Source organism: Triturus cristatus, chromosome 9 (genome assembly GCF_964204655.1).
Source record: "Triturus cristatus chromosome 9, aTriCri1.1, whole genome shotgun sequence".
Classification (NCBI taxonomy): domain Eukaryota; kingdom Metazoa; phylum Chordata; class Amphibia; order Caudata; family Salamandridae; genus Triturus; species Triturus cristatus.
Window position 1 is genome coordinate 1,194,670,653 of NC_140592.1, and position 25,964 is coordinate 1,194,696,616.

Consider the following 25,964-nt stretch of genomic DNA (forward strand, 5'->3'; position numbering starts at 1 on the left):
GCCCCCACATTGCTATGAGGCATTCCAACAACAGCCTACATTTTTCACATTTTTCTGTTCACAAATGTTAAAGAGTTGGGTGTGTTACTGTCAGGGTTAGCTAGTGAGTGCTTGAAGTCTAGAGAAAACAAACACCTACTAGGGACCTGAGTAACACTCGGTTTGAATGAAACTTTACTATTTTTGGCAGGGAATAAATGGTTACTGTATTTAATGCACAATGCACTTATTATCTATTGGTAACTTGCCGCCTAAAAATAGTAAAGTTTGCTTCAATTTGAGTCCATTGTAAACCCTTGTTATTTCTAAGTCTAGCGGCAAGCAGTGCTTCATTTGAGCTGGTGGTTTCCGGTGCTCAGCACCGGCACTTAATCATCAGCACCTGCGCTTTTCACGAGCACCGGTCAAGGACACATTAATTTATGGTAGGCACGTGGAGATTAAATGATTTGCCCAGAATCACAGAATGTTGAGCCGACTGGTGCCAAGATTCGAACCTGGTTCCCCAGCTCCGAAATAGGCAGCTCTGGGCAGTAGCCACATCCTCTCCGCACTTTCATGGTTAGTAGTTGGTTCTGTGTTAGGTGGCGCTAACAGGAGAAATTGGTTGGTGCAAGCTGCCTCCTGACGAGAGCCCGGGCACTTATTTTTTTTACAAATTAACCACTGGTGGCAAGCTAGGCTGCCACGCGTGATGCACCTCTGAGAAGCATACACACTGAGGTCCAGCACTGGGCCTAGCTTCAAACACATAACGATAGAAATATTTCTGACACTAAGCCCTGCTGGCACACAGCGTGTATATTGCTCAGAGGTGCGTGGCACTGGCAGGGCCTAGCTTCAGAAACATTTCTATCTATGTAATAACTGCACTTTCACAATTGCTTTATTTACCTTATTGCTTCTCAAATTTGCTTGAAAATGCACGATTTACCCACTCTTTTTTCAAAATTTTCTCGGGTGAAGAACCCACCAGAACCCCCTTAAGATGTTTGGGCACGCTCGGTACGCTCGCTCGCCACGGTGCACTCTGACAGAAAGTTTACGCCACACCACTTTTAAATGTCACCAGCCACCACTATATCCCACTTCTAGCCATAAACCACAAACAGAGCCCAATGGTAAGCCCAGGAGAGTTCAGCTGCAGAAGAACGGGTTTGCATATTGGGAATGCTTTTTAACAGGAAGACTGGCTCCTACATAGGATGCATAGTAGCAAACTGCCTTAAGGGTGGATCCTGATGCAGGAGGCATAGACTTAATTTGCAACTAGTATCAGAGCCTCCTAAAAGGGCTAAAGACCACTACGTTGGAATCTTGCAGACTTTGTAATAGTTATCAGCAAACTGACATGCACATAGATTATGCCCAGAGTTACTGCATGAAAGGTGAGCCCTTCTAAAAGCACTTTTTAGAAAACTGGGTCTCTGCTCACGTAGACTAGGGGCGATTGCATGCCTACAGGTCTAACATCTAGCCTACGCTGTGCGGGTTGTAAAGTTCTTGAGCCTTGTCGAAAAGAAAATGATGAAGGAGGCCTCAACTGCATGTAGCTAGACTCTTAAGGAACCAGGACTCCCGTCGCACATACAGGGCCGGACTTCTGCAAAACCAACCCCCAGTAACAAAATCGGCGCCCACAGCTACAAAACCGGCTCTCACCCTTCCAACCTCCACGGAAAAACGCCTGATGCAGCTGAACTTAGTGACTTTTTTTCAGAAGTGTTCATAGCTGAATTAGAAGTGAGTGCTGTATTCTTAAATACTGGTGACACGTCTAATTTCCACCCTGCACTTTCTAATACTGCCTGTTTTAGTAGTCTCCAGTATTTCATTCAAGTATGCTAATCTGACAGAGTAGGGAAATCGAGATCTGAAGGGACCGAAGGTGCAACCCAGCACTAGGTGAAAGGAGACTGACATCTGATAGAACTGAAGGTGTAATCCTATATTACAGGCATGAAGCTCGAGAACTGATGGGATTCAAAGAGCAAATCAACACTAGAGAAAGAGAGGTCAGGATCTGGTGTGACTGAAGGTAAAAGGATTTGGAATTCCGACTACACTGAAGGAGTACTCTAACCCTAGCAGAAGGGAGGTTGAGACTTATGACTCTGAGGTGAAGGAAGATTGAGATATTTTAGGATTGATGATGCAAAAAAATAAAAATAAAGGGTGATCAAAAGCTGATGTGATCAAAGGTACAGCGTGCACTAGAAGAAAGGAGGTCAATCCCTGATGAACTTCAAGGTGCAAATCGGTACTCAAAGGGATGGAAGTGAAGAATGTTACTGCTTCTTTTATTTGACTCAGGACAAGAGGTGATACCATATCAAAGAGGTGCCTACAAGGGCTAAATAGTGTCGTTTTTGCTTTTATTGATATCACATCAACTTCCAATCTCTAAAAAAACAAACATTTTCACATCACAGTGATCACTCTGCAACCTTTCCTTCAGAGTGAAACCCTAAGGCAGGAGCGCAGATAGTGCTTTCAGCAACATTTAAATAATGACACATGCATGTTTTAATGCACTCTGACTGGAAATTGGCAATGCACTAATTACACATAACTGGACATTTTCTAACAACATATAGGTATACGTATTTGTTCAGAACAGTAAACAAGTTAGCACAACACAGTCTGTGTTCACAGTTGTGAAGAGATCTATTTCCAATCCAATTGAGGCTTTTCCATATTGCTTAGGCCAGGTCTAGGCCTGCACTGACCTGACCAGCTTTGGCCTTTTAGACACATAGGTCCTCATTGCAAATTGGCCACTATCAGAGGTGATAATTATCACATCCAACAAAGACCAACACAGCGGTGTTCGGAATGTAACTGGAACAATAATTATTGCCTATCTAACCTGTTTAGATAGGTTTGACCTGCCGATATTTATCACAAAACTCATAATTCCAACATGTGTGAAAGCAGAATTAATGCAAATATCGTAATTTATCGACCCACTTGTAATAAAGGCCTTCGATTGGATAAATTCTACGGTAAGCCATTCTGCATGATGCTCATTAGGAACATACTGTTACTAAACTAATCAGACACAGGAACTCACCTGAAATAACTGGCCAGGTACACCAATCATGCAGAGCGTGCTGCTCCATGCAATTTTAATAAGACAGAGAATATATCAAATTGTCCTTACCTCATTCATGTTCCCTCCGGTGTGCGACAGATGAACCATTCTCCAATCTCCAGTGGCTCTCTGGCCCCCGATGGGTCCCTGTCTGCAATCTCTGAGCTGCTCTCTGATCATGGAACCCTGCGGAGGTAAGACGCCAGATGGGAATGGAGAAGTCATAGGTACTTACCTGGGCTTAAGCATCCGCAAAGGGAGCATTTATCAGGGAGTGACGCTGGCGGGCCATGAGCTTCAAGAGCGTGGCACAGAGAGGTACTTACAACCAGGAAGGAATGCCAGCTTGCTCCCCGCCATTCTCTGCTCTACACTGTCACCACTTTCAGAAGAAGTCCAGTTGTTTAGATCAAAAGTAAATACAAGCGAATCAGCCTTTTCAGTGAGGCTGACCTAAACCAAAGCAGATAGCTGCCTTGTAGAATGAGATTAGCCAACAACGTAAGGTCACGACTGAGCCTTCAAGAAGAGGGGCCAGGGGAACATATGAGAATATTAATGTGCAAAAAAAGAGTGCTGCAAAAAAGACTTGCATTGAAACTGATAGCAGAGAAAGTGTACGGGTAAAAGCAAACATCAATTAGCAACATTTCAAGGAATTAGCCCAGGCTTCAAAAACTGTCATCACAAGCACGTCATGACCACAATCAATTCAACAGAAGATAATCAATAGATCGCGGATTTCGCGAAATAACCTACCCAGAAAGCACTCCTGTTTAACTCGCTTTCAATTTGAAACATAGTCCCCATTAAAAATAGGCCCCCTGCAATTACAACCACCCCTAGCACACAATCCTCTGCTCTCTGTCAGGCAGTGAATGAGCCCCCTTAACATTCCTCAACTGCTCAGAGGCGCTTGAAATGATGGGTGATTCAATCTGAGTCAGGGAAATGACAAACTTTACCGAAGTATCCCACGCTCAACAATCACATAAATATATCTCTCAAAAATCGTCACCAAATCCAGATGGGAACCTATAAAAAGTTCAACGTGAGTGTGTGTGTGTGGGTGTGTGTGTGTGTGTGTGTGTGAGACTTAAATTGAACTAAGACCTCAACTCACAAAATACCCTGATTAAAGGAAAGCTCAGTTCTGGAAATGAGATGTCCTGGTGACATAGACACCTGGTAGCTCACTAACTAGGGTACACTCAGTGACTCAAACAGCTTGCAAAGGTATATAACAAGGATTGATGATGCCTATGTTAGTGAGTGACGTATTAAAGTGTTCATCATTCTCCGATTACCATGAACTCAACACTGGCATCAGATATTGGACAATGAATAGAAGACAGAGAGTAGAGGTCTGCTTGAATGTCTAAAAATGCATCACAACTTCCTTTGGTAGGCTTTGGCAAAGGAAGTAAAAACGTCCAAACTTAGAGCTGGGGTTAGTATTTTTGAGTGATATTGAATATTTCTAGGGGCAAAACAGCACCCGCTAGCTAGTGACGGCCTAAGCGGCTTTACCACTCCTGACCCAAACTATGACTCCATTTCTGTGAGGAAGACTGGACTGCAATGGAAAAAGGTAAGCTATAAAGCCTTAAATAAGTATTTTAGTTAAGAGTAAAGTATATGTAACCTATTTAGCCAATCTCTACAGGGATCTTCTAATTTATAAGTGTATATTGTTCATAATATGGTGACTGATGGGAGGATCGTTACAGCAACCCCCCCGCCCCCGTGCCAAAATGGCAAAGCCACAAACTGACTACCAGGATTCTTGGTGATTTTACGCCAGGAGCAGAATACCACCAACCCGTGATCGAAGTGGTCCAGTCTGAAAGTCTTTGGTAAAAGGTCCAGGGAAACCTGGTTAGAGACTCCGGGCTGAATGTGATGCTGAATAGCAGTCACTTCCATCTGCACTTCGAGTAGGAGTCCTCTAGGTTATGCTGCCAGTAGGCTGCCTCTAGAGACTGGACCCAGGCCTTCTCTGCTGATTGTCCCACTGGGGCTGAATGTTAATTGGACACCTCTCTGCCTCTTTACAGGCTTGGAGACAAATGCCTCACGTTACCCATCAAGTTCAGAGATTGGCAGAATATTTCTGCATATTTTTCCTCTTTGTCTCGGTGGAATCAGATTTCTGATGCTTTCATATCTTGCCTCTTGTTTATTGATTATTTCATAATGTTTTGCCTTTTCAGTTTTTGTTTACAGAGGTATCAAATATTGGCAATTGTTGGGCTTTACTGGTTGTTTTTGTTGCTGAAATGTTTAATATTCTATTCTCTACTGTGCACACTACAACATCTTATAAATATATATGGAATCGGATAAACCTTGACTAAATGAATATACTATGGCTTGTTTACAAAAGCAGTCTAGTTCTTTTGTATTAAGGGCACCTGGCCACCCTCTAAATTCAAGTTTATAACAAATTCTTTATAACTGGTGTAATATTTATAAATGTTTATTGCTTAGCCAATTTATAATATAGTCTGAAGTAGAGTGTGGTACTTGAACTATGTGATATTTATCCTATTTATAAAAGGATGCTGATATCTTAAAAGAATAATGTTAGCACCCTTCTATAGGTCATTTTTTTTAAATATTAGGACCCATCTCTGGGTCAATGTACACAATTTGTGACCTTTTTCAATAAAACAAAATTTTAATCATTTGTGCGCTAAATTGCGTCACACTTGCCGAAAACACCCAGAAGGTTTAAAAGAAGAGAAAAATAAAATACCCAGACTGCAAAAAACACATACAGCCTTCACAAGCACAAGCTGGTGGAGAGAGAGTGGATGACAGTACAGACTAGAGGAAGTGGGGAGCAGCTCAGATTCCTTCCTGGAACTGTTGCCAGACCATGGGTCAGAAGCTCAGAGCTTGGATGGTCCTCAGCGACTAATGCGATGAAAGCACCGGTCCCCGCCAGCAGCAATCACTGTAAAACACTAACCTTTGGAGAAGCACAAACATTATCACGCATTAATCGAGGTAATAATCGTTTTCCAAAATGTTATGTCTTCACCCCAATTCGTATCAATCACAACGAATGTCAACGCACAGCCAGGCATTTCCACAAGGCCACGCGCTTTGTCAGCTTTGTTCAACAGTTCCTTTAAACAAGTCCCCTTTGCAGCAGCTTTAAAGCATCGCTGTTATGACAGCAACAGTTATGTTTTTAATACATGTTTTGGCAGGCGGCACTTGGCTCTGTAATTGCTGCTAAGGGATTCCACTAATGTTTTGAAATGTTGAAGTCACAAAATTCTGAGGACCGCATGCTCAGTCCTCCGGGCTCCAAATTTCAGCGAGGGCCGCCGCTGTGCTTGAAATACGCCTCAAAAACGGACATAGTGCAAGTAGGTACTCTTAAATGGGGGATACATGACTGCAGGGTTGTCCTATGTCAATGCAAGAGAGCCAACCCAGGGAGGGATTTTAGTCATAGCCTCAAACGAGATATAAGATTCCGATTCCGCTTCCGCTTCATTACACGTACAATTATTGGAAATCTGGCAAAGATTCAACCCTTCTTGGACCAACTCTACATGACATGGCTCGTAAATGTCCCTGTTCTCAGGGCTCCTCCTCTAGTTTCAAATTCCACACCTGCCCTTCTCCACCCTCTCGTCTCTCTATATTGTCAAATACTATTCACTTATTGTTCCTGTGGCCACAACTAAGCTAGTTGTTCCCAAAACACTTGTCTTTTACAACAAATGAATCAGTAGAGCTTTCATTTGCCATATTCTAGCAGGATATTTTAATGAATGTTTGCTGTAGAAAAAGTAAAAGATTAAACTATCTCGCTTTTTGCACAACATTGGTTATGGTGTCTGGTGTGTTTAATTTTTTAAAATTTTTATTCCGATTAGGAAATTCAATTTCCCCCACATAAAACTAAATTCAAATGTTACCTCTCTAGTGATTGGAATTTAATGTTCCAGTTTTGCATCAGTGACCTAATGAAGTGTGGAAGAGGAAGAGCTAACCTCATCTCCGATTGTTGGATCAATTAAAGGGGGTTGTCTTTTTGAAATTTGAAGCTGTAAAAATTAACCTGTTTTTGAAGTACAATTTTTTAAAAATCACTAACATTCATAGTTTATCACAATATAGGCTCAAGTGATACATACTTTTTTAACAAATACCCCTATATATATACTGTGTCAGACAAAGGGATGGCATTGCATATATTTGTGGATATCTTTCAACATCCTTCTGCGTGATCACCTTGCCATAAGAGGGATTTTGCAAGCCCCGTTGCGCGGAATCACACAGCCAATCACGGAACAGGAAACACCGGCTAATCGCTTCCCTGCAAATTTGTGACAGTTTGAAAGCCAAATGAGTGGGCCATTTGGGACTACAAGGAAGCAACAGTAAAATAATTTAGACCAATCAGATGCATTTGGAACCAAAGCAGAAGCACAGATAAATAGTTGATGAATAGCCCAATCGTGTGGGCAACTTACTGTAAGAGGTCATAAGTCCTTTGATGGTCCAAAAAACGTAACCACTGCCATTCGATTTTTTTATTATCAGATCAGGACGTTTCGATGGCCTACAACCTATTTTCCTCTCAGATACATAGAGCAAGGTACAGTAAACAAAAAACATATTTTGCAGTGTGCCCACACACCCCACTCCACCATCACAAACCACAAACTACCACCCAGCGTTGGCCCTACACTCCAAGCCCAGCATTCTTCACATAAAGATAGTCTTAAAGATCATATGCAATGCTACTTTTCTGTATCTTTTTTTTTTTTTACCTCTTTTAACCTGTTTTCCGTCCCGTGATGCTTCTTATAATTGGTTTGTGTAAATCGCAGTGTTTTTACAGCGTCCAGATGCTCTTTGGGAGTAGAAAACACCTCTCTGTGCAGGTTAAATGTCATATAACCCTCTTCACACTAGGCACAAAGGACATGGAAATCAGTTTCAGGGGTGAAATAAATTTCCCAGAAACAACGATGTGAATCTTCGGCAGATGATGGTAAAAAGCATGGGCAGGGATGACCAGCATGACCAACACGATGAAACACAGTCAAGCCATTGCATATGATCTTTAATGACACGCTAACACAATTCGACTCCCTAAGTATTGCACATACTTGTGTTTGCAGCACAGTTGTGAAGCTCAAATTTCTTAACTTACCAGATACCCATGGAATGCACTATCTCCTACTTGCTTATTAAAACCCATAAGGCTTCTCACCAACAAAGCACGCCGAGCACTTTCAAGGTGGAACTCCAAGACTGCATGTGACACTGGTTACACAGAATGGCACTTATAAAAAAGAAGGGTGGCTTCATAAATTAATCTCAGCCGTTGGCAATTAATGTGACCCGCATTCTAGTCCATGATTTCTTTTTCTCACTGTGCCCTTACAGACAAGACAACTGCTAGGTCCTGTCCCTTCTGAACAGAAACCCAAGCAACTAGGAACCCCAGCTCAGTGTCAGCTTTATTGGGGCTCATCAGTGGCTTGAAGTAGAGAAAGTAGAAGCAGAATATACAACAAAGTTGTGAAAAGTAGTTAAAAAATACACTGGTTCGGGTAATGGAAAGGGTTATGTTTGAGGTTTTCAGTTCTAGTAAGGTATGGTGTGAGGAGTGATGTAAGAGGAGGTGTACTGTTTAGGGCAGTGGTTCTTACCCTGTAGTCCGGGGACGTTTGGGGGTCCAGAAGCCTACTCAAGGGGTCACTAACTGCATTGACAGATAAAGCGTATCTAAATGAAGAAGCAAAAGGTACAACTGAACATTTTTAAATGTTCTGTAAATGTGAAACAATCCGAAATTGGAGACTAAATATTTAGTATCCTCAGATTGATTCGTGGTAGCAGTGCAAGTGCATCAAGCAGAATAAATTATGGATATTGAATGATCTCAACTGAATTTAGAGAAGCACCAACCTTCCTATTAAAATCAAAATTTTGATATTTTTTAAATTTGTTTGTGGATTAAAGAAATGTTTTAATCATTTGTTTATTTGTTTGATGAATGTTTGTTTCTGTATTTATTTTTTGTGTATTGTTTTGTGGTTCAAATCCACGAAAATGCTCAGGCTGTGGTCCCAGCCTCCATTAATGACTCAGTGGGGTACCCAGATTTCAATAATGATGCAGTGGGCGTCCCCGGGTTCCAGTAATGATTCATTGGGGGGCCACAGAGGTTAAAAGGTTAAGAACCACTGCGTTAGGGTAAGCATTGGGTTTAAGATTGGGTAATGGTTATGGATGAGATCAGGGGTTGGGTTTGGTTATCTTAGGGAGTTTGTTAGGGTGAGAGGAAGGTAAGATTTTAGCTAAGGACAGAGTAAGGTTACTGTTATGACTGGAGTGCTGCTCCGTCATGTAATGGGTGAATACTGACTGATGCTGTACTATGGCACAAAAACTGAATTACGTAATCATTGCGTATTCAATGCTATATAATGCTGTAAAACTCAATAAAGAAGGTTAACATTTTTTTAATAACTGGAGTGAGGATTAGGACTGCCATGAGGGAGGACGCTATTGTTGGGGCTAGGTGGTTTAAAGTAATGGAAGGGTAAGAGATGGTGTAAGAAAAAGTGCTACAGAAGAGGGGCAGGACGCTATCCTCATAACAAGCCACAGACAACATGGTGAAAAGAGAAAATGTTAGGGTTAAGGAGAGAGTAATAGTTAGGATGGGTTAAGAGTTAATACATGCCTGTATGCGATTTATAAATGTTGTGCTAAGAATTTAACTTTTTTACTATTTTTAACCTCTCCTTGTTTGAAATCTACTTTCTTGTATTCTGTCTCTTTACATACAATGCCATCAGTGAGGTTCAGCTTGAATCCATGTGGCTGACCTGGTAGTTCTTAATACTGGCTCAGATGAAAAACAAGAAGGTATAAGCGGAGACTGTATTCATTCCATAAGGGCTGAGCTGCCCTATCATAAGACAGGGCTACACAGATGACCATTACATTTACTAATGTTCCCATGTCATTTAGGGACAAGTTAAGAGTCTGGGGGAAGATGCAGGACACAAATGTATGGCAATAAACTACCTCATTAATCTGTTTTCACAACTATCATTTGATAGTGGTTGAAACTCTCATAAAACTGGTAATTTTAGCTAGATGTGACCACTCCTCGTTGCCTGGAAGTCCTCCTCAACACGGTTTTCAGTCTGGCAGCGGGTGCAAAGCATGACCTGTGCTTCCAACGCTTGACAGTCAGCAGTGCACTACATCCATTCTCTTGTACTGGGTGCCCACTCTTCTCTGCTGACCCCTCAAACAAGGCAGTTTTTTTGCAGATGCTATACAAAATTTGTAGGGCTTGATGTCACAAGGGAGGAAGAAGAAAATAGGAGATTTAGTCAAGACTTCATGTAAGAAGTCTGTTAGATCTCGTGGTTCACTCCGATTTCTGCCTTTTCATATTCTGAAAATCCAACTACTTCAACATTTGTGAAGGTTACTGTGAGCACCTCTTGTTAGTTTTTTTGTTTCTTGCTACCATGAATGGCATTATGAACATAAGTCAGCAAACTGGACAGGTGTTCTAATACATCCTGGTTACAACAGTCTTTTATGACAAACATAGCCAGTGTCCGGGTCTAGTTGCGATGTTAGCTGCTGTTCACATGAAGCAGCTGCAGAGTTGTCAAAAGAGCTAAATGCACCTTGACGGCGATCCTACTATACCTGTGGACATGCTTCCTAAACCGAAGGAAATCATCATGATTTCCACTGTAATAATTAAAACATGGCGGCTCGATGTAGGTTTCCTCCTCCGCTTTCTCAAGATAAACAGAAGCATGTTAAGGGGTGCATCCTTTAGCCAACTCAAGAGAGACCTTGATATCAGCAGGCCTCTCACTTCTACAAGACGGGAAAAGGGAGACTGGGTCACTGGCCCTATCCCAGAACACCTTCAAAACCCCTCTTCTTTCACAGGGAGAGCACACACAGGTTTGTGTGCTGAGTATGTTTCTGATTGTTGCTATAGTTTCTCGCTCTTTTGTCAGTCAATGAAGCACAAAATACATGTAACGTTAAAAGACTGTAGAGCATATGGTGCATGAGGCTCCAACATGGCAAGGCTTTTGCATGAACTGGAACCTCCCCACACGGTGGGACTAGGACTGCAAATGGGCCAGTGCACCAAATTCAAAGTGTCCCCCCATTAATGAATTTGTGGGCTAATATAAAACTGTCTTGATTGACAAATCTGGGCCAATTTTTAACTTGTAAAATTAGGCTATATAGATGTTTTGCAAGGAATGGGAGACTGCACGGAACGTTGGCGGTTATATCAGAGAAATCAACAGTAAAACCGGCCCAGCAGACCATAAAACAGTCCAACAAACAGCCTATTCTCTGAGATGTAAGACCAGCCCTTCTGCCACTGCAGGATTGCCCTATAGGCTAGTCCGACCCTGCCACCACATTGCCCGGGAAGGTGAAGGGAGGACAGCTAGGTAGGGAAGGCGGGCACAGAAAAAGACAGAACCATGAGGTTGGCTATGGAAGCAGGTTGGACAAGGTGCTATGACAAAGATGGGACAGGAGCAAGCTAATAGCTTTCAACAAGTCTGACCACTGTTGTTTCCCCCATAACTGTGTACTTAGCAGTGGTCAAGAATCTGGAATTCACTGTGGTGGTTTGACAGAGAACCACAAGGGGGCATTTACATAATCAGACACAAAACTACCCTGAACTTAATGTAAGGCCCATAATTAATAACTACCTTCTTTCATACAACCATACGTCATATGTATCTAAGCATTTTGCTACTATTTCCCAATTTAATGGTAGTCAATTTACCAAGCAGAAAAGGAAGAAAGACTAAGTGGGCCGTGCTGGGATTCAAACTCATGACCTGCAGATTACAGCACATGTAGACAACAAGCATATTACTGACTGAGACAGCCTGCAGGCCCTGGATCATGAAACAGAAATGTCACATTTCCTCCAGGACAATAACCTTTTGAATACCAATACTGCCAGAACCAGTTCGGCAAGCCCATGAATACGGATGCCAAAATATACCAAATTTCTACATGGAATTTCTGACTCATGGTATGTTCATTAAATAGTGTTAACCCCAAACTAGATCATGCTTTAAGCGTTTATTATGATCCGTTATCCAAACTGGATCACGTTTTTAAGCACTAACTAGGCTGCAGTTTTCTAACTGGATCATGTTTTTAGGTGTTACTTAAATTAATCTTATCCACACTAGATCATGCTTTTAAGAGTTAATTAGATTGCATTTCCCCAAACCGGATCACTTTTTGAGGTAGCATTTAGACTGCAGTTACCCACACTAGTTCGTACTTCTAACGGTTAATTAGTTTCCAGTTACACTACTGGATTACTCTTTCTGGGCCATTGCTTCCTTTCATCTTAGGGACACTAAAGTTGCTCTTAAATTATACTTTGTCACAGCAACCACTTATGCAATGATTCCTGAGGGCTATAATAAATCGAGGAGGCGGTCCTTTCGTTGCGTCGTATGATCAAGCCCAAACAGTATGGTTTCAAGATCAATACTGAGTCTTGGCTTTGCATCTAGTCACCTTCTGATCCTGGCAAAGAAATGGAGAGCCCTCAACTGAATCTACACTGCATTTCACAGTGGACCCAAAGGTCACAGCACAGATATTTCTGAGTCGAATCAGTTTCCAGCAGTGATCTGACAGCTCCTCCAAATTTCAGACTATGAGCAGGTATTAAAAAGAAAGGGCATATGTTACAGTTCGACTGTAACTCGTCGATAAACTATAAGATAGCCATAGTCCCAGGTTCTGATGCTCAAAGCTTCAAATATTTCACCTCATAGGCTTTCAAAGCTAAAAACTGAAGTACACGTTTCTCAAAAGTGTATTAATAGTTTTTCTTTTGACTAAGTAATGCTTGCTGATTTGTACTCTGGCTATCACACCGGACAACGTTCGATAGAGACATTCCTTAGACTCTGTTGCATGGAACAGCATTAACGTCCACATTGGCCAAAGAATCAAAGCGAGGGGACATTTCGGTCTGAGAAAAAACAATCCCACATGATACGAAATATTGTAATGAAAACAAAATAGGGTCACCTGATTCTGCAGCCAATGACATTGAACGATGGAGGGGACTGCCGGTGCATTCATAGCAATTGTGATCATATGTTGATGTTTGTCAAATGCTGAGAAAGCCGGTTTCTGATCAATTCAATGAGATGGACGATAACAGCACCATGACATTGATTCAGTCGGTGGCATTCCTGACTAGATTGGGATAAATATCAAATCTTCAGAAGACTGCACGGGTGTAAATGAGAGCACTCCCTTGACTGGCCATAAATTATGTTTCAATTAAGTTCATACACAATTTAAATGAAATCTTAATTAAAATTAAATTACACATCCAATTACATTTAAATTGCATTTCAATTCAAATTAAACGTTTGACTGCTCATAAATCCAAGATGTGTATTTTGATCCTGTGATGTAACCTTGGTCATAGCAAGCGTCTCTTTGGAGCCTCCGCGGATATCACTTGAGCGGTAGCAAACAGCTGTCAATTGACGGGGACATGTTTGGGGTTGCTCTGAGGTGACCAGAAGGGCATGATTAAGCCTCAGATGGCAAATATGGTTTTCAGCGACCATGGACCTGATTCCATCAAGAGGTTGTGGTCCTAAAAGTATCACACATGCACATAAAGTCACATTACTTTTCATAAAACGTGAATCCTGACTGTCATAGGAAGTACATGTTCTTCTTAGCTTTCTTTGCTAAGGGGTCGCCCCCCACTCCTGTTTAGGGAAGCTGCACTGGTTATCCATCAGAAAGGGGGCGCTTTTCAAACTTTGCTGTTTGACGCATAAGGCACTTTACAAGGCCCACCCCGTCTATGTGTACTCACGGCTCAGTCACTCACAAGGAACATGCCTTAGTAAACCCCCAGCTTCACTTAGACAATAACTGACTCTCTCTCGTATGTTTATTGTTTCCCTCCACTTGCTACCCACAAAGCTTTCCTTCCTTGTCTAATAGGGCTAAAAAATATGTAGTCATTTTGTCTAAAAGTTTACCTTTTGGGAAGCTTTATTATGCGGAAAATATCCGCTGAATGTTCTCTGAAAGCTTCCAATTTGTGGAGCTTGTATATGAACTATAAACAGTCTGAAATTAAAATTGGTATAAGAAACTGTTGCAAAAGTAATGATTTTCATGTGAAAGTGCAAATAAACATTTCCAATCTTCACTAAACTGCGCAGATTTCCATAAAACTCTGCAAAAAAATTAAATTCGCACACTGCTACTTTCATCTTTAGCCCAGTCTAATTTTATTTTGGTCTGTTTTTTTAAAGTTTTATATAGCACGAATTCGGTATCAGAGCGCTTTATATGAGCACCAGTTACATTATACAAGGTTGAATTCATTGTTTAGGCAATGGGAGATGGCGTGATTTGCCAATTATCACAGGATATTGACGCAACTCCAGGACTCGAACATGGACCCCAGTTCTAAAGTAGGCAGCTCTGGCCTTAGCGCCACTTTTATTATTTTTTAGTTATCTCATTTTTTGTTGGTTTACAGAATTATAATCATTCTAAACCTTTCGTTGCTGAACCAAAGGTATTCCATACTGCGCAGACAGGCCCCTTATGGTGGGGGAGGCGGGCACTTTATTAAAGTCGGCAGAATAGCTCACAACTGGGGGCCAGTAAAGCAAGGTCATGCTGAACGTCTGTCACCTCCCCTCTGGATTAACAGAAGCCTGGCCCTTTCTTGGGCTGCCAGTCCATGTAAGACCGCAAACAGGAACAAACTGGACTTTAAAAAAATGGTAATCCGAGATGTCGTTTGCCCTTCGAGAAATATTGGCGTATTGAATGCATCATTTTAGTTTGTCTGCCCACTTGCAAACTTAAAATTTGATTTCATTGGCATAAAATGGGAAACAACATGACCTGTCATTTATTAAAAAGCTGGAGACAAAAGGAGTCACGAAAAAAGAATTTATGCTTGCAGGCTGTTGAGTTCAATTGTGCTTAAACTAACTGGGACTAATAAAAGAGAGAGCAGCCAGCAGGATGGAATTGGTATGGGCTGCATTTATGAAAATTAAAGGGTAATCCAGCACGAAAGAGCGAGTTATGTTCCCATTCAGAAGGGAAATGGCCTTGTAGTTGCAGCTGGACTCCCCATTTTGGGACGAACTAAGAAGAAGGATTTGCTTGAGGCTGGTCGCCTGCGGAAGTGATGCAGACTATATAAAAATGATGGAATGGAGTGCTCGTTCTCCGTGGTTATGAGTAAGCCAACCACCCACCTTGATTTCTTTTTTTTACATTTGTTAAACTTAAATTTAGTGATGTTGGAACAATTTACAGAGTGGGGGTGCTGCCATCAATGTTGCATCACTGAAGTCATAGGGATTGTGAAAACTCCAAGTGCTAGACAAAGAACAAGTGTATCAAATGAGCCACGCCCATTCAGGGAGGGTGTGGTATGTAGTCACTGGTACATTTTGGAGCTCAATGTCACACGTATATCAGTAAAGCACGGTGTGGGAGGACACTGTCATTTACAGACGGCACACTTTCCATTGAAATGGCCAATACATTTGCACAGGCATTCCATTTTACTGATTAAACTATATAGGACACAGAGGTTACTGTGCGAAATTGGGTTTCACAATATTTATCATTTATGCTTTTCAAACTGCTGACACATTTTGAATAGTTTGTAGTTTATCTGGAGGTATTCAAATTGTGTTGTGTGTGTGAGCAAAGAAAACGGACATCCTCCAGCCTTTCCTTCCTCACTTCTTGTACCCCAGCAAGATTGTCACACACATCACCTGACAAAATTCTCTCACTTTGCAGTCAGAGAAAGAAAAGTAAACACAAATCATCAGCTTAAAAGACTAAGCAGCAATTTGACAGAAGACATACTTGACCTCTGTCCTTGAACACAGCAAATGTGACAAGTCCAAACAAAATCTAAAGGCATCTAAATTGCTCATTCACCTTCTGAACTCCAGCATGGCTATTCTGCAGATGCTGAAGCACCCCGCGACCTTAACTCCAGCGCCGCTGCTTACATTTGTCATCCTATGGGAGAGGTGTACGCCTGGACATGGGTTCCTGGCTCACCATGCTCCGGGGACTCACACTGCACCTCACTGATGAGGCTCACCAAGGCAATAACTTGCTAAAAATTGCTTGTGCTTTCGTTCAGCTGGAGGTGGCAGTCTCATCTGTGCTAGACCGCCTCTGTTAGGGCAGGATCAAGACTGATTTGCATTTGGTTGCGACCTTAATGTGATGCTGCAAATAAATTCAAAAATGATGGAATGCAGTGATGCCTTGTTGCCTTCCAAGTGCTTATGATTTATCCAACCATCTTTACCTTGGAAACCATGATTTCCTTCACCAGCACTGTGAACAAAGGACAATAAACAAGCATTGGCAAACCCAATCGGCGTCACCTTTGTGACCTATCGACTTTGCCAATGTTTTTTTAGCCCTGCTGTACAGTTTCTGCAATGCTGGTACAGACTAACACAAGAGCCACAATGATAAATGGCCGTGAGAAGTTGAAAGTGAAACAGAGTAGGACTATGGGTGTCATGTATGTGTGTGAGAGAGAATGGTGCAGGGAGGAAGGACATTAAATTGACAAGAAGAGGAAGAAATAATGAAAGAGAAAAGAAGGAGGAAGGGAATAGAGAAACAGAGGAGGTGAGAAAGATAGGAGAGAGGGAAAGAGGTGCAACTGAGACAGAAAGGAGACACAAACTAGAAATAAAACAAGAGACAAGGAGGAAGATAGAGAAAAAGACAGATAATTGGAACAGTAAAGAAGAGAAATGGGAGGCAGAGAGACATGAACAGTGTGAGAGCGTGAGATGAAGAGAGAGATATGGAGAAAGAAAACGAGGGAGTGCAAGATGGGGAGAGCGAAAGAGTGAACAAGGAAACAGAGAGAGGGAAAAGACAGAAGCAGCAAATGGGGAAATAAAGACATAGAGAGAGAAAGGGAAACGTTTATTATGTATAGTAGTGTACTCAACAAAGTTTAATCTATTTAACATAATGAAAAGTTGAATCTGAGTATATAGTTAGACATTTGTAACACAGAAACATGCCTAAATGGGGGCCCCAAACAGACGTTGTGCTGATTACTGGTTTCTTGTGGCTTGATGGGGACGTTTCAATGGCGCAAGAACGGGCTAAGAGTCTGTAGAGCTCTTACACGTGCCATGCCTTCTTTGTCATCGTCCCTGTCCTTCCGTGACGTCAGAGTGGTTTGTCCTTCCATGTCTGCGGTGACATCAGAGCTTTCCCACTGCACATGCCTATCTTTCGCCACGGAGGAAGTATTTCACCAAAAATCAAGGGCTCTTCGCATCCGCGCTTTAACCAAGGTCACACGCTACTGGTGACAACAAAGCAAGTGACATGCGGGGCTGGCATCACCTGAGATGACATCATGGAAATTAAATTTGAAATACCAGCATTGGTAAAGGGCACAGCTACCTCTGGAGAGGTGTCCCGGCGCTGGGGGCCGTCGGGAAGATTAAGCGAGCTATTGCCCAGAGTCACATCCGGAGCTGGGGATCGAGCCGTGAACCCCTTGGTTCAGAATCAGTCACCCTGGCCGCTGCGCCACACCTCTTCCACGGAACATGGAAGGAGGTACAGTGCCTTAGATTAAACGTAAAAGTCCATCATTTTACTGATAGAGCTCACTGACAACCAGGAACTAACGGTTCCAAGCGCTACATTCCTTAATACTTGATACATCAGAGGGGTAAAATCACAGAAGCTCAAAAGACATCAGTGAAAGGGGTCAGCAACAACACAGAGGCAGCTTACGTGACCGCTGGGCATATCTAAAATATGCTGTCCTAAAAACTGTCAGTTCGAAGATTTTATGCTGAAAGCACATATAGGGCTTGAGTTTGTCCCGCGTCACGTCTCGAGCATGCTGCTCCCTGATGAATTGCTGTGGTAAGATGGAGTCAAAATACATCAGAGTAGAAACGAAAGGCAATGCTGGAATGCTTTGACAGAAGGACTATTAATATCCTGGCTTTGGATTTCTGCTAGAGATAATAAGGTCTCAAGCAGCAGGCGTGGTGAGCCAGCACAATGCGGCCAAGTCCGATCTTTTTCTTTTTGGAGTGGATTACTCTCACCTCAGAGGATGACAATTTACAGGCCTTAGAGAAACCTCTTCCCGTCCCTCCACCTAGGAAAGGGTCGGGGCTGGTACAGAAAACAGGCCCAGCACCAAAATAAATAAAAACGGCCCTGGTTAGTGAATTAGATAATCAAACAGGCATTGGCAAAACCAATAGGTCCGGCTTTAAAGGTATATTGCAGAGTAATGTGAAGCATTAACAGTTAATAGCATGGGGATGGATATGTATTTCGTGGAAGAAAAGAACTGTAGAATAATATAGGTTTAGATTTAAAGATCAGATGACAGTTGCACTATCAAGCCTGACCTAAACACCCATGTAGGTTAATGACTTTGATAGTATTACAATGTCATGTGTGTGGCCCTGAAAGTTCAGGCTCAGGCAGCTGGATAAATAAAATGATCACAGATGTGTGAGGGCAAGAACTTCTGCCCAATCAAAACATGTAAACCTATTTACCAACATGAGGGCGGAGCCAAAACCCTACTCTAGTAAAGCTCATGTAATTGTCTCGCGACACCTGCACTGTCAAACCAGACCGAGAAATACGGCCCAACAGACCATAAAACAGCCCAACAGACAAAAAACAGGTCGACACACTGGCCTGTCAGATCAGCCCTTCGGGCAATGCCAGACTACCGTATAGGCCAATCTGACCCGGACCTTGGAAGACAGTGAGCTATAGATGCAAGAGGAGGTGGCTCGGCGGTATCTCGCAGACTAGATGGTTTGCTTAAATCTCAACCTGACATACTGAGGCATCTTCTGTTTCTAGCCCAGAATTTTAACTCATTGCCGGGTTTTGGACCTGATGAAATGCTGAACTCCACACTTTTGCTTCCATTGTGCATGCGCTACACCTTCGCCCAACAAAAGCGGAGAAGTCATCAGAAGAAGCTCGAGGAGCGTCAGACGTTTGTCAGTTAGGTCCACCTTCTTGTATGCTTTCTGGGGCATACTGACCAACTCCACCTACTACAGGAAACCCCCATGTGCAGTGGCTGTATGAACATCTCAGCATTTGAGTGGAAGCGCACAGCCAGTTCCTTGGTCCATACAAGCCGTCAGCGCTTTAGGAAACGTTTTTATTTGCGAAGAGAAATCCAAATTTGCTAGTCAATCCACTTTATTTTTTAAACTCTATATACAAGCATGCTTAAAACTTTGTAGTGAATGACGCCGATGACAAAAAAACGAGTGAGATGCCAGGCTGGACCCTCCTAGTTTGCGTTTTGCAATTTAGAAGGCAAAATGGAAGGCAGGGCAGCCAGCTGGATTGTATGAGGCTCAAATGGGCAGCGGAACTGGAGTCTGCCTCTTCAAGAACACGCCAGCGGGTTCAAAATCTGGAAGGCTTAATTTAAACTCGGTACCATTTAAGTATCTGAATTTCAGGCTCACCTATCATGCTATATGAATAGCACCTTCACTCAAGAGGCACATATGGGGCCAAGGGGTACAAGTGTACCCCACTGTTATGCATCAGAAGGGTATAGGTGCTGTGCATAAGTTCAGCACTGGTCCCTGCAGCTTGGGGGAAGCACTGGTAATGTGCCTCATGGGAGTACTGGGTGCCGTGAAAGATTAAAGTGCAATGTGCGCCACCTGTGGGTTGTTTGCAGACCAGCATTTTGTATGCTAGGATTTTTATGCTCATACTTGTAATGGTACAAGCTAAAGTGCACGTCTCAGAACGCAAAGTTATATTGGCCAACGAGGCACAACCAGTTGAAGGTGTCACAAACGACATGGAGCAATTTGGCAGAGAACAAATTGTCAGGATTCAGAAATTTAATTTTTCAATGCCATTCAATTTTTGATCTAGATTTAAAATTGCTAAATTTAAATTTCCAGAACGGCACCTACCACACTTCTTATCGCATTTCAGGTGTCTTGACACTGACATTTTGTAACGTGATGTCAGTGCTTAATTTGTTGAAAGCAAACCAGTGCAGGGGCCCCAGTTTTTTTCAGGAGCCCCCACACTGCTGGATGCCAGGCTTGCAGGTTCTAGAGCTGCAGAAGCCTCATTCCAGCTCTCTCCTCCTCTGCGCCACTTTTCACCTCGTCGCTATCTTGCAGCTTTTCGAATCCCTGGTTTCTCCCTTTGTTATTGTTTTCCTTTCTTACTTTTCCACCTTCTTTTGTTCCTCCCTCGTGCTCTGGGTTCAAGTTTGATGATGAAAAATAACATAGACAGCGTGTGTGTGGGTCTGTGGGGGGGTGGGGGGGTTGAACCGGCCTTCTTGCCTGTACAGGCCAATGTGCGGTTGAATTCCACCAGCACAGATTTCGCTGTGTCGGTGGGTTCGGAAAGAGTCTGTGCCCATGGCCTCGTGTAAATATTGCCTTTTTTTTAATGCGTAATTTCGTTATCAATATGGACATCTTTCAACATTGACATATGTTGCGTAAATTAACTGGCAAGCAAAGCAAGCATTAAGGAAACCTCAGGTCCACCCCAACACGGGAGATGGCTTAGAGATATGAGAGTGGGCCATTGCAGAGTCAGTGAGGATGAAAAGGGTCAGCAAGGATGATAAACTTGAGGATGACGTGAGGGCCTGGCACTTAATGAGTGCAGACCTGTCTAAAGAGAAAGATACCCCAGAGAGAGAAGAGCTTCCCTCCTACCCCCCCCCCCCAGGAAGGGGCGGGACCATTGCCCATACGAGAAGCCCACGGATAGTTGAAACACAGGCTGGCATGGCTGGCTCCCGAACCCCGAAGTGAACGGGGCTACCCACGACCGGCGAAACTGCACAAACTAAAATCAAACCCTACCAGGACTGAGGTCACTGTGGCATAGTAGTTTCGAGGCATGGTATCTTACGTTTTGGGGAATTTGTACCGGAGACTTATTCCAAAGGCATACCAGCATCGAGTCACGCTCCGAACACAAAGCATAAAAACAAGGCAAAAACAAATGAAACACAAGCACTGTCAATGCCAATAGGTCTAGCTTTAAAAGAATTCTGTATGGTAATGTGAAGCACTACAAGTAGATGGATATGTGTCTGTAGAAGGAAAACCCTGTAGAATAATTAATATTGGTTTAGGTTAGGACAGTTGCTCTGTCAAGTGAGACCTAAAAATCCGCACAGGCTAATGACTGCCCTCCCGTCTATGCTGCTGCCAGAGGAATTACACCATACACTACCTCGTTATCTAAGACACTTTAATAGCATTACCAAGTGTTGTGTTCTGAGGAAGCACACAGCTTCTTCCCAATCAAAACATGTGCTCGTGGTTCCCAACATGAGGGCGCGGAGGCAAAGCACCTCTTTTCTGGTGATTGTCACATAAGAGACTGGCGGCGGTTGCACTGTCAAGCCAGACCACAAACAAGGCAGCCCTTAAAGGAGGAGGCAGGTGCCCCAGTGCAGAGGTGTGACATGTCAGATCATTGTCAGTGGACAAATGACATCGTCTATTTTGTTTTGGGTTGGTATGATTGGTTGTCAAGACTTGTCAGCCATTTTGTGACTATGAAGTGTATGAAAAGCATCATGAACTAGTCTCCACTAAGCCTTTCCTATATGAGGAAGCAGAGCCCCGAGGGCTGGAGAAGGTGGGTTTTCATCGATTAGTGCTCTTTTTATAGAGCTGCAGGAGTCACTTGTGTGACTTCTAAGAGTTCTAAACACGGTATTACTATTTAATTGTGTTAAATTTACGGAAGTCAGTAGGATGAAAGGGAGAGAGGAGCTTGCCGGTGTTCCTGTTTGTGTCCTGAAGACTACAGCAGATGTCAGTGGTGACTGTGCAACTCACTAAGACCTCATAGCCGCCGATATCGATCCGTTGATATATATTTGGCTTGCACTCAATCATATTTCACTACTATGTTGACAGAAGCTTTAACTCATCTCTGAGATGACTTTGCTTCAACAGATGTCTTACAGTTCCCCATAAATTCACAGGCTGCATGAGGGAAACTGCTGTTTGGAAAAATAATGTCTGCAATTAAACAGTGAGAAGATGGATATAATGTTATTTGGCAAAGCCAATGACATATGGTCAGCTGAGTGGTGGCCTTCGGAACTCGGCCTAGCCCCTGCACCTAAGCTGGTGGTGAAAAACCTTCAAGTGAAAATCGATCACTGTCCATGAAAGATCAAGTCAATGCCACATGTGGCATTTGTTTTGCCCCAATGAGGCTTCTAAAAAACGTTTTCCTTTGGCTACCAGACACTTCCAGGAAAACCCTTGTTCAGTCTCTTGTAACCAGTTTACTGGACTATGGAAAAGCCTTACTAGTAGCAATAAATGATACAGTGCTGACCAAGTTGCAGGTAGTGCAGAATACAGTCGCTTGGCAGATCTGCGATCTACCGGCACGGTCGCCCTCCAATCTTATTTTAAGGAAACTGCACTGGGTGCCTGTCAGCAAGCAGGCTGTTTTCAAACGTTGCTGTTTGACGCAAAAGGCACTTTACAATTTGTACTCACGACTCAGTCACTAACACCCTTCCGACAGTTAAGGTCCTCAAACAAAGTGCTCTTGCAGATCCCATGAATCCGCGTCTCAAGAGGCGGAGGCAGATCTTTTGTTTTCACAGCCCCACACCACTGGAACAAACTCCCTCTTCATCTTGGTACCTGCCCAGTTTCAAGATGTTGAAAATCTGGTTGTTTTAGAATGCTTCTCTATAGGAAAATAACAAGGACCCCCTGGTAATTTCAATTCCTAGGGCAGGGTAATACACAATGAAAAGTAACTTCCTAGGCAATCATCAAAATCAAAGGCAATTGCTGAATGTGTGTCTCTAGTCAATGTAACTCCAGTTGCAAACAGTTTTGCCACATAATTGTCTACTTCTTTTATAAAAACACTAATTTTTATGATTGTGATGATTTTATTGCATATATGTATAGAATAATACTGTGTATTAATATTTTATGTAATTCACATGTAATGAGCAAATAATTAAATAAAAGATAAATACTTTTTACATTTTGAAACTTACCTGTTGTTGTCAACTGGAGTTACATTGACTAGAGACACATTCAGCAATTGCCTTTGATTTTGATGATTGCCTAGGAAGTTACTTTTCATTGTGGCTAGAATGCTTCTCTGCCTGCCTGATCAGGACAGTGCCAAGATGCTCCTCCGGGAGCGAATCGTGCGCTATACGAAGAGACAGAAATAAATAAACAGCATAGTACTGGAGTAAATGGACGCTCCATTTGGAGCAGGAAGAACTCCAGCTCTATAGACATCAGCATGAAGGAACGGGACCTCTTAGAAAAGGAGCTGGTGCAGGAGGAGAGGGACCTAGGGGCTGGCGGGTGCCACAACGTGAAGCTGAAGAGGACACCAGCAGACGCCTGCCCTAGTAACCACTAACCAGTGGTCGAAGTGGGGAAAAAAAAGTAGGGGAACTGTGGGCGGAGACTCAGGGGGCGGGACTAACCCAAGGTTTGGATTAGTGGGCGGAGTCGGAGGTGTGGCTAGAAATAGCAAAACATACCAATTTTTGAACGTTTGGCATTTCACTGACCAGTTACAGTTTATAACGTTATTTAATTCAAAGAATCAATAAACATGTTAATTTGAGGTTTAATATATAAGTTGTTTATATTTAATTCATTTACAATGTGGGACATGTTTCCAATCACAGAATATTCCAAATACGCTTATAAGTGGAATCATAAGCCATTTGTCTCCGAGCCATGCAGTTTCTTTCATCTGTACTTCTCCTCCCTGTTTCTAACCATTTCTGAACATAAAATTCAGGTTTAAATTCTATGACAGGTGGCCCCACGATATTTATGAACATTGTAGAAGACAGACGATTGATTGATATTCTGTTCCGCAGTGGTGTGAGCACATCATTCATTACACTAAAGCCCCGTTCACATTCAGCAGTTGAGGTACAAAAGGTGTTTATAATGTGCATTAATGGTTTCAGGCTTTCAGAGATGCAATTTTTATTTTGTTTGTACTCTCTGAAACCAAGGAGGTACTGCCTAGTATCAAATACATGCAACCCGATACAAAGGTTTTGTAATTCTCCCTCACCGTATAAGATGTCTACTGGATCTGGCCAATAAACTGGTTGTAGGAGTTTCATTCTATGTACTAACTCTTTGTATTCTATTTCATCATTGTTTGTGGTTGTGCATCTAGAAACATTTGATGCATTAGACATTGTCATCCTTTTTCGCAGGTTATTTGCTAAGCTCCTAAAGAACTGTGCCCTATTGATGCTAACACAGCCTTTGTTCTGTTGCAGTCCTACACCAGCAAACTGCATCCGTTCAGCAGCATCTAATGCAGTTGTAGCAAAGGGCCCAGGTGAATCAGCCATTGATTCAAACACTAAAATCTGCATCTGTATTGAACGATCGGCCTCATATATGGTCATATAACGCCGCTGCAGCCTTCTGGATAGGTCACCCAATTCTATGAGAGCATCACATAAAATGCCCAAATTTTCAACAAACACCAGGGAGGTTAATAAACAGTTTAAACCAGCATATTTCCTCTGCTCAATGTCACTCCTCGTTGAGTCTTCGGAAGATTCCATGAAATGTTTAATAAGTCCTTTGTAGTTATTCCAAACAGCTCTCACAGATCTTTCACTTGAGGACACCCAACGTACATCTAGCACCTTTCCAATTGCCAGAACTCTTACTTCTACCTCCAGAGCACATTCCCCAAGCTCTCTCTGATTTTTCGGAGCGGCATGGTAGGTGGTATATAGTTTATCAAAAAAACATTTGAGCTGATTAATGCCTGCGACTTCTTTACAAACATCACCCACAGCAAGCTCCAGCTTGTGGTTAGCACAGTGCCATACACTCAACTGTGGATATTTCAGTTTCAGAAGAGTTGCCACACCGGATTTCCTACCTATCATATTGGAAGCACCATCTGTTACAAGCTGAACCAAATGACTTTTTAAATACTCATCAGTAAAACCGTGTCTCTCTAAGCATGCAAGTAAGGCATCTAAGATTAGATCTGCTGCTGTGCTTGGCAACTCAACAAGGTCCAAGAAAAAGGTCAGTGGCTCATTGTGTTTATCAATACATGCTCTTACACAGATAATTAGTGTGGTCAATTTACTATTTGTGAGCTTAGGGACATATTTATGGGAATGGTGGCGCAGGGCAGCACAGCAAGTTACTTTGCTGCGCTGCCCTGCGTCACAGGGAAAGGGCGGGAATGTGCCGTATTTATCTAATATGGTGCATTCCGGTCTTTTCCCCCTGCACTGGCGCCATTTCGACAGCCTAGCTTCAACGCAGGCACACTTGCCCCATGGTGCAAGGGTGCCTCCTTTGCATGCAGGATTGTTTTTGTGCAGGAAGGGGCACCTTCCTGTACAAAAACAATCTTGAGAGGCTTTTTCATCTTTCTATGTGGGCTGCAGAATAAAGCACAGTTTGAAAGAGGAAAAAGCAAGGAGAAATAAAGATATTTCTCCTAGTTATGCCTCCTCTGGGGTAGCGCAAGATTTTGCCGCATTCCCAGGATTACAAGTCCTTGTCAATCTATGAATGCGTCAAAAACCGTGGGGGTTGTGTGGGAGACTTTTATTATTGCAGGAAAACTACTGCGTGACAAAGCCACTGCTGCTCTAGGGTGTGCTGCTTTGTAGACCTGCCCGCAAGACTGGTGGTGAACCTGGGTATGAATTGTG

General features: G+C 42.7%; 1 protein-coding gene across 9 annotated transcripts in view; it reads right to left on the bottom strand.

Annotated features, from left to right (window-relative positions):
* GPHN (gephyrin) overlaps nucleotides 1–25,964 on the bottom strand; it is a 1,582,310-nt gene that overhangs the window by 552,401 nt on the left and 1,003,945 nt on the right. For 7 of the 9 annotated variants that reach the window (XM_085627212.1, XM_085627211.1, XM_085627210.1 and 4 more), the window contains one exon: nucleotides 3,164–3,280. The exons of the other annotated variants lie outside the window; for them this stretch is intronic. In XM_085627212.1, the coding sequence (XP_085483338.1) occupies nucleotides 3,164–3,280 (117 nt within the window). The remainder of the gene's footprint in view (nucleotides 1–3,163; nucleotides 3,281–25,964) is intronic. 9 annotated transcript variants of the gene reach the window in all.